The following is a 10,097-nucleotide window of genomic DNA, read 5'->3' as shown; positions in this document are numbered from 1 at the left end:
TATTTTGATTATTCTTGCTCTAATTTAATCACAGCTCTACCATGACACTCTGGCAACCGAAGAGAGGAAAGAAGCACAATTCATTACCATTTTGCATAATTATAAATCACCGGTACCTACTATTTAAGGATGACTCATACTAGAACGGTACGGGTCCGGGCTATGGCGACCGACACTTCGTTTTCTATAGAAAGCCACTTCCGAGCATTGGTAAACACGTGACGTTACACGTGACGGATACATGTTTACGCAATTTTTTATCTAGGTATTATTTTATACCCAGTTTAAGCTTCCCAATAATAGGACCTAATCACTGGCTATGTATGGCTTCCTAACCGACTGCACACCGAATAAAATTGTTAGCATTCAAGACAAAAAAGTTACTTTGTTTCGTTGCCTCCGGTACAAAGCAAAACAGGCATCAGGGGGAAGTAAGTAAGTAATACTTAATATCACTTACAAATACGATTACCACCTGATCTGGAATAAAATGTATTGCCTTCCGAATGAGGCGAAACATTATTGAGCCGAATTATGAACGACAACCGAGTTGAGAAGCGTTTGAATTATTCATAAGTAGAACGGTCGATGCGAGGTGCCGCGAGACAGTCACATGTAACCGTGTCAGATGTTATCATGCTCCCAAGGGCTGCACGTTAACGGCGAATGAAGTCGGCTGTTAATACATTTTACACGGATATTTATGGCTTACGAATAACGTGGGGTTAAGAATTAGGTAAGAGGATATCATCAACAGTCCTCGCAAGTAGGTTTCAGACACGGATGTGGATCGTTCATAGGATCAGTGTCTTAAAACCATCCGTTCAAGCATTGTAGCTTCAGTTATTAAAGTTTAGAAGTTGTTTCTATCTCTATGGCACGCGCATACTTGTAATTATATTACAGTCCCGCTCGCATAGTGGTAGTGGCATTGGCCAACGGCATCATGGGCGGGACAGCAATATAAAATTACGCACGCGTGTGAATGGGATAACATGGGTACTAAGAAAAGAAATAACGTCATGCCATAATAAGCTTTTTATTTTTATTACATTGTACGTCCATCCATCTTGTAAATAATATGTATGCAGCAATTTAAGGACTCACCAAAACAAATATTATGGCTAAACGCAAATTACTTACTGTTGGCTGGGGCTAGTTACAATACGTTTATTTTATATTTTTACTAAGGACAAGTAGGTATTGAACTGGAATAGCTAGGTAGATGTCTTTTTGCATTGTAACATTGACTTCAGCAGGCATTAAATTTAATATCTTGCCCATAATAAAAAAAAAGTTTCTAATTCTCAATGTTATACGAATAATACTTTGGGTCCCATTTTCATAACTGTGATAAATCTGTGTGGCAACATCAAGACAACATGTTTATTATTTTACATTATTTAATTACAGATAAAATGTATGTAGGTAGTAGGTATTTTTAAATTATGACTCAAGCATCTCAACATTGATATATGAGTCGCCTAACTTCAAACTCGGGTAAATCCATGTGTCAGATTACCTATGCGATTTTTGTATTAAGAAAAGGTAATAGGGTAGATATTTGCTGAGAGGGTCGAATGGATTTACCCGAGTTTGAAGTTAAGCGACACATATATGTTAAATAACAAATCAGCACTGTCAAATGACTTTACGTACAGTATTTATATAAATTAAATATTAGCATCAATAAAACAACATATATATTGACCATTATTTTTAACTAAACGGGACCCACAAACAGAAAATGCTACCCGTTGACGTCGTTTCTAAATAGTACGGCTAAAGTATCTACATACATTATGATATAATTTGAATATAATTTATCTATACAATAGCTCAATGTTTTTAAAATAAATATGTCGATTTGCGTTAAATATACACATTTTTCTAACATATCACATCTTTTAGCCTAACAAATAAATTTCTACAATAGTCAGTGTAAAGAGCTGCAGGAAGACTTTGAACACCAATCGACGAGAATGACTTTTCACAGGGCATTCAGCTAAACTCAACACGTTTTCTTGCTTATACATACTTACTATGAATTGAATAATTATTTGACATAATATTGTAAGTGATAAATGATGTCAATGTTTTAATATCGGATCATAATAAAAGTTACATATCTATATTTTTGCGTTAGTTTTATATTTGATTTCAATCTGACTCGGATTACCTAAAGTTACCGCAAACTAAATAACAAAAGCTCAGAATAATCCCATGTTTAAAGTCAAACCCTTCTTTGGCAATTACATATGATTACTTTAACATACATAAATCTGTTTTCACAGTTTTATTCTAATCATATCGAAAATATTCTGCTGAATTACACAGACTATACATAATAATTGAACTCTTAAAATACTGTCTCACTTTTAAATTGCCTACCAACACGTAATATTCTGAAGTTTTTAATGACTTGTGGCGAGAATACGTACCTAAGTAAATATTTACAAAAGTCACGAAGTTAAAATATTTAAGGAATACAGATCGTTAGACATCAGCAGGTTTTATTATACAAATGAAATGGGTTGTAAAAAACACATTATATTACTTACTTCAACCTAAATATAAGAAGATACTTACAAAAGGTAAATAATCAAAGAGATGTAGTATACTGATTCTGCAGAAAACGATATTATTAATGATACACTTTGATTTCCAAAATTGGTAAATATGATAAAGAAACTCTCATTATTTTGGTTCTGAAGACGAATGTTTTTCAAGTTTCTTGGCAAGGGTAAAATCAAACTTTTGAACATTGCTAGTTCGTATTACTTACTCCATATCATATTTTATTTTATTTTTATGTCGATTGTTATATAATATATATTGTTTTGAATATAAATTAATTATCGTGCCTCCAGTTTAAAGTATATTGAACTGTCTTGAACGACAGAGGGTATCGATTTATTTTTATTAAGGAAATCGGACAACATTTAAAGCAGTATCCATACATTTTGCAGTTATTATATTAAATATCTAACCGAGTTTATTATAAATCTTTTATAGTGATACAGTAAGTATAATTTCACATTTTCGTAACGTTAGTTTATGACAAAATAAATTATTGGGCATCAGTATCGGACACAGTTTCGATAAATATTTGGAGCTTTACAACCCTAAAGAAGCAATCTGTTCTGTGTTCTCTTCTGTGTGTGTGGCAGGATTATGTAATGCAAATAGAGACTAGTCAAGCCTAATCCGATCCCTATTCTGCCTAGTTGCAAGTGGAATTATTAGAGACCGTGATCTTTTAAATATTTTCTGTTTTTGTGATCATAAATTTGTTGACAATTTTAAAATTGGTGGTATCAAGAATGTTTTTGGAATAAAGTGTAAGTAGATATTTTTCCTTCCGTATTGTTTGTTTACATTTAATTAAATAGTGCAGGTCAACACAAAAAGTAATTAAAATTTGAAATTAGTAATTAAACTTTTTTAAATAAACAACTACTCATGTATGCAACTATTGTAGGTATTAGTAGATATGTTTTAAGGGCAATAGGTATTTTGGCTTTAATTTTATAGAAATAGGTACTTTTAATCCAAGAGGACCTGGCAGTTTAAATGGCGACCAACATTAAAATTTCTGTCTTTATTGTCTTATTAAAAAAAAAACAGAAGGTATATATTATGTTATGATTTAATAATAATTATATTTATTAAATACAAACCGATCAAAGATCTACGGGCAGGGTATGCAAACAAACGTATTTTATAAAATTAATTTCAGAAATTTAAAATAACCACAATGCAAAAATCTTAATAATTTTAAGTAAATTAACCATTAGGTATATTTACTTTCAGATCAAAATAAAGTTAACGGTATATATACCGTCTAGAAAAGTTAACGGATTTTACCAAAAATATTCACATTAGTTTGTTATGAATGTTATGATGCATTTGTAATGTGACGGCACATTATTATTTGGAGGCCCCATTAGCATCGTACCACGCTTGAGGTAACCACCGTAATGTTCATGAATTTAACCAGATTATGCATATGAGCATCCAGTAATAACTTCATTATAAATTATCACTGTGTATTTAATACATTATTTCAAGTGTTCAATTAGATATATTCAACAAATGACATTAATATTGTTTCCATAATGTCATTTAAAATTTTCAATGATATCAATAGCAAGCTAGAGGCTGTGTGAAAAGAGAAGAGTCGTGGAATATATGGGGCCCAATACATGCCACGACTCTTCTCTTTCCGAACAGACTCTATATATTTGGTAGGTAAAACCTTTGTGGTTTTGATGTTACTTAAGTGGTTGCGAGATAGAAACGAATGATGCTAATATTCTAAGGCATAAAATGCGTTATCTAGGGGATAGATTGGAGCTATAAGTATTATTAAAGTTGTGTTTTATGTAACCCTGTCGGAGAAGAACATCAAGTATAAAGTCGTATAATTGACTTACATTGTAAGAAGCTCAGGTAAAATAATAATTGACTAGGTATGTAAATGTAAGTATTTAATTATAAATGTAGACATCTTTATACCTACTAAAAATATGAACTCTAGTTTAGCTATAGACACTTAAGTAATGCCGTAAAAGTATTAAAAAACAACAACGATTCAATCTCATAATATTTTGATAACAATTATTAAAGAAGCAAAACGTGTGAATTATGTAGGTAACTGTTGAATCAGACTAGGAACTTAAAAATGAACGGGACAACCATTTACCTTGAATGTGAGACGACGGTAAATATAAAGAAATTATGGTTTAAAATATAATATTGTCATACAATAAATAACTATATTATCGAAAAAAAATGTCAACACATCGTGCACAACACGACACAACACATTCACTACCAGCGAGGCTAGGCGAGGTTCGTAGGCGCTTTTCCGTGTTACCGGCCACGCTTAGCTCGCGGTAGTAGTAGTGTAGTTGCTACGCGCTACTCCGCCGTAGCGCGTAGCAAATGAGCGCTGGCGCGTTGAATAAAACAAATTACTACAAATTGGTACTCATGTTTGCGATTCTAAAACTCGACAGTTCCTAGGGCTGACGGTGAGAAATATTGGTTGACTAGCAGACTCCAGCTGAGGAACCAAAGAGGTCGATAATACTGCAGGCAGGTAGACGTTGAATTACCTTGGCTTGAATCTGAATGTGGCCTCTTTATACTTAACTCATTTACAGCAACTGCGAAGAATAAGAAAATGTTAGCTGTTTTGGTTTGGATAACATACAATTTAAAACAATGAACTGAGAACACAATAACATAATAACAAACCGAAAACATCGGAAAATGGAACATCTTCTGAACTGTGGTATTTTTATACAGAAGTTAATCGGATGGCGGGCAAGAAGGCAGCGATTTTTTTTGATTTTAGTGAGTTTTTAATTTTCTTCCGTAAGTAAATCACTACATCGCTCGGAATGATTTCATCTGGGATGGTAGTGGTGCACGTAAGCTACCAATGAATATCGGCGCTGATAAAGTTTGGGATCGCTCTCAATTCTGCCAAATAGCACAAAATACTCACCAGTAACGGTTTGTTTCTTGATGTCAGCATAACGCTCGTCCGGACCGATTTTGTCAGGGATAGTGGCCGTGCACGTGAGCTGCAGCCGGCCGTGCGCCGGCGCACGCAGCTCCGCCACCGACACCCACAGAGAGATCGGCGTCACCGGAGGCACGCGAGGGCGCTCGCGGATCTACCAAATAGCACAAAATAAAATATTTAAAACCTTCGCGTTTTGAACACATATTAACTCACATTTATAGAGGGGTCTAACGCGAAATTCAATTACCTTTATATACCGACGTTTCGACGTATTGTGTGTTGCGTGTCGGACTATTGACAATAATTAACATTATGTGTAGTGGGTGGTTTGAAAATGTGATGTCTACCCCAAACTTTTTCATACACTTTTCGTCGGGTAGTTGCACAAATCTCTGTTTTGACATTTTGCTGGGACATCAGTTGGCCGCGACCATGACCAGTGAAACCTGTGTCGAAACGTCGGTATATAAAGGTAATTGAATAAATTTCGCGTTAGACCCGTATAGACGGGTCTAACGCGAAATTTATTCAATTACCTTCACACACACACACACACACACACACACATTTATAGAAATGTGAGTTAATATGAGCACAAAATAAAGTCCGCGTGGTAAATCTTGTGAAAAGAGTTGTCGGGTGCTAAAGTCTTACCTATGTAACCATCTCAACCTGAGACATTCTAAACTTTAAGAAATACTTGTCAACTACTTGAAGTTGAATTGCACAAAGGTAAGATTGATTAAAGCGATTCAAACTAACCCGGGTAGTGTGCGGTTAGTCGTGGTAGGTAACTAATGCGTTGCACGGAGGATATTTATCTTAACTAGGTGCTTGACAATTCTCACGCCGATGGTATCCAACATCCAACATGCTGATAATTGAAGTTACTACATATACATAATAAGTATTATGTAAAAGTATTACGAGGCAGATTTACTGTAGTATTTAAAATATTATAAATAAAAATGTCTATGTCTATTTACCTGATACTATTACGACTTTATTTCCTTATACCTAATTATTAAATTTGCTTACCTATAATGTCAATTTTATCTGTCTATGGCTCAAATTACTATTATTAACATTTATTTTATTTTATTAGGGAGATCGCTGGTGAGATTAACGCCGAGTTGTAAGACCTCTATCATGTCGCGTGAAAGAAAAATGGGCAGTAAAAGCTAGTATAGCGTGTAGGTTATAATTATTTAAATAAAATTTTAATCAGATTGGATGTCACTTAATGCGAGGCCAGAAATAGCTGAAAGTTCTTACCGATTTTTGCCACAAAGTATTAAATAAAGTAAAGGTGACAGTGCTCGACATGCTAAATGTCCAATAGGGGACACCCTGCACCCCATTGTCACCACTATTTCCAATGACAAACGTTTAAAGATGTCGTGTAATGGGACAGTGACGAGCATTCGGAACCTATTCGTTGTTTCATCCATATTGTTACATACTTCCTTATTCCTTCCTTATTGTGTCCAAAACTGAAAGATTAACATGTTACTGGCTCTCCAAACAAGCGAGTAACTTATGCAATTTGTCAAGATGTTCCTTTATGAGGGGAAGATAGACTATGGCTATCAAATAAATGGCATCTCATTGAAACAGAACGCGTGTAGGTAATATAACATTCAAAGTGATCGGATGGGTTAGTCCGAGATTGAGTACCTATACAAAAAGAAAAAAAAAAGATATAAAGAAATTACGATACCAACGAGGAACTACCTCAAATACTAATTTTTAAACTAATACATAAATAACTATAAGCGCTGGTGGCCTAGCGGTAAGAGCGTGCGACTTGCAATCCGGAGGTCGCGGGTTCAAACCCCGGCTCGTACCAATGAGTTTTTCGGAACTTATGTACGAAATATCATTTGATATTTACCAGTCGCTTTTCGGTGAAGGAAAACATCGTGAGGAAACCGGACTAATCCCGATACGGGCCTAGTTTACCCTCTGTGTTGGAAGGTCAGATGGCAGTCGCTTTCGTAAAACTAGTGCCCACGCCAATTACTGGGATTAGTTGCCAAGCGGACCCCAGGCTCCCATGAGCCGTGGCAAAATGTCGGGACAACGCGAGGAAGATGAATGAATACATAAATAACTATAACAACATCGTATCACTACATTGTATAAAACAAAGTCGCTTCCCGCTGTCTGTCTGTCTGTATGTATCCTTAGATCTTTAAAACTACGCAACGGATTTTGATGCGGTTTCTTTTAATAGATATTCAAGAGGAAGGTTTATGTATAATTTGCTAACGGTCGCTATTAATTACTAAATGTAGAACAACTGTTGTGTATTTTTTATATTAGAAAAAAAAAGTACCTACTATAGAGCAAATTTTCTCAATTCAGCAATCGCTTAAACATGAAGCTTATGCAAGTCACCCTATATCTATTAAGATAGTGAATCCTCAACGGTTGGCAAAAAAATGTGACTCTTCGCAAAGTAAAATGTCCGCTTTCAATCAGATGGTACCGAGCGTGTGATACCTGCCCCTGGAGTTCCAAAGTTTTCGTTTTCTACCTTTAACAAATTACTTTAACGAAACGGACTATATGCGTACCACGAATTTATAACCTATTATTTAAAAAAAACTAGTTTAGCTTTGAAGTTTGCCAGTATTCTGGCATAAAAGCAAGAAATCCACGAATTATTCGTCTTCCGTACAGTACAACGCTCAGTCGCTCACCTTGGCAGCATCCTCGCTGTGTTCGTTGAGCGTGCACTTGGTGTGTTTGGTGTGGTTGAGCACCGGCGCGGCGGTGGTCTCACTCACGAGCGCCCAATACTTGGCGGTGTAGTTGAATTCCGGTGCGATATAGCGGTGCTGGTGCTTTCTGTGCCGGTAGCCCCCTCCTCCTTTCGTACGAGTGGAACTGGATACCCGGTAGGAGAAATATTGCACAGATTCGTCGTCCACCTAGAAAAAATGGTACCTTACAGAAATGTTCGCGAATTTTCCCCTTAACCTGTCGAATCCCACGATATGACGTCACCATAAGCGTTCTGGCTCATATATGAGCCGTGGGAGCTGACAGATTAATCGGAAATTTACTACATACAAAATAGATTAAGACCGTGGTAGAATTTTTAATTTTTCTGATTCTATAGCAACATTAATTTCCTGAGATTATGAAAATCTTTACATCACCAGCGTGTCTACCTGCATAAACATTGATGCTAGAATTTGCTCACGTTTAGACTTTTGATCAAAACACAGTTATACACAGTAGGTTTCATTCTTACTTAAACCACTTTATATCATGTTCGTCGCAAAATCTAGGTGACATAGTCAATTTCCGACTCACGCCTAGCGCCCGCGGCATACATTATTCCCTACTCCATAATGCAAATAGAATAAAAGGGACAAATGTCTGCAAGGAAATCCAAGCAGCAAGATAAAAAATACGCCGACTGAAATTGAAAAAAAAAAAAACTATTTTAAATATCGACTACTTTTAGGCTGATAACTAAAATAAAAAGTGGCTTGTTATGTCAAAATGAAAGTTTTTCAAATGTTATTAAAGGATACTACGAGTATAAATTTGTTGATTGCACCAGTACATGCGGACACAAAAAAAAAACATTGTGATTCCTCATAGTGAGTGTTACTCTAACAAAGTGCTAAGTGGCACAGAAATCAAATTGTATTTGACTCCCAGCGATACAAACACGCGATTGACAGTCGCCCAATTGCACCGCAATACCAGTATTATTTCAATTATATCGCCAACTGTATCCCTACATTAGCTGTTGTACTGTTTCTAGCCTGAGTCTGAGCCTGCGACTAGTTGTAACGCTGCAAAAACTAGCAGTGTGTAAAGGGTTTTTAGTGGCTGATTACCTTTTTCAATGTCACCATGCAGGGGATATGCAATCGCAGCCGGCGTTCTGGTGCTGTTTGCCCGCAGCAGGCCCCGCCTGCCACGTCCAGGGGCCCGTTTCACAAGTTACACACTTTTATGAAACGGGCCTCAGGTTACCGAATTCATTATCACAGTATGTTTACCTTCTCATTATCAATGTACCAAGTGAGACGGGGCGCGGGCGCCGCCGGCGCGCTGGTGCAGTTTGCCCGCAACAGTCCACCCACAACCGCGTCCGGTTTCCCGAACGTTATGATCGGCGGGTGCTTCTGCGCATCTGTTAACAACGGTCTTTATTGAAATTAAACGTTTATTAATCAATCTGTAATACGTCTTTGGTTACCGCTAGTTATTTATGAGATAGATAATTTAAATATAATGAATTTATAAGTGCATTATCAAGCTAGATTAATGATCAACGAGTCTTTTTATGTACCTGGGCGTTTTTTTTAAAGTTGTCCCCTACACTTTTTTCAAATTTGGGATTTTTTATGTTATTTCTACTCAGAATCACGAGCTCTTTCTATCCTAATAGGAGAAAAAAGTGTCCTAAGGTTTTTATTTCCATTCCGTCACCATTTCTCATAGACTTTGTATGGCGGTCGCGGAATGGAAAGACCGAAAAATGTATGGAAATTTCGGGACACTTCATTTCTCCTATTAGGATAGAAAGAGCTCG

General features: G+C 36.2%; 1 protein-coding gene across 1 annotated transcript in view; it reads right to left on the bottom strand.

Moving 5' to 3' along the window:
• Positions 1–4,932: 4,932 nt before the first annotated feature.
• LOC134651863 (uncharacterized) overlaps positions 4,933–10,097 on the bottom strand; it is a 52,406-nt gene continuing 47,241 nt past the window's right edge. Inside the window, exons 5-8 of the mRNA XM_063506987.1 lie at positions 9,562–9,695; positions 8,242–8,472; positions 5,516–5,687; positions 4,933–5,171 (exon numbers count right to left, since the gene is read on the bottom strand). Coding sequence (XP_063363057.1) covers positions 5,008–5,171; positions 5,516–5,687; positions 8,242–8,472; positions 9,562–9,695 — 701 coding nt within the window. The 3' untranslated portion in view covers positions 4,933–5,007. The remainder of the gene's footprint in view (positions 5,172–5,515; positions 5,688–8,241; positions 8,473–9,561; positions 9,696–10,097) is intronic.

The sequence above is a fragment of the Cydia amplana genome, chromosome 1 (genome assembly GCF_948474715.1).
Source record: "Cydia amplana chromosome 1, ilCydAmpl1.1, whole genome shotgun sequence".
Taxonomy (NCBI): Eukaryota; Metazoa; Arthropoda; class Insecta; order Lepidoptera; family Tortricidae; genus Cydia; species Cydia amplana.
This window is presented reverse-complemented; position numbering and strand designations above follow the sequence as displayed.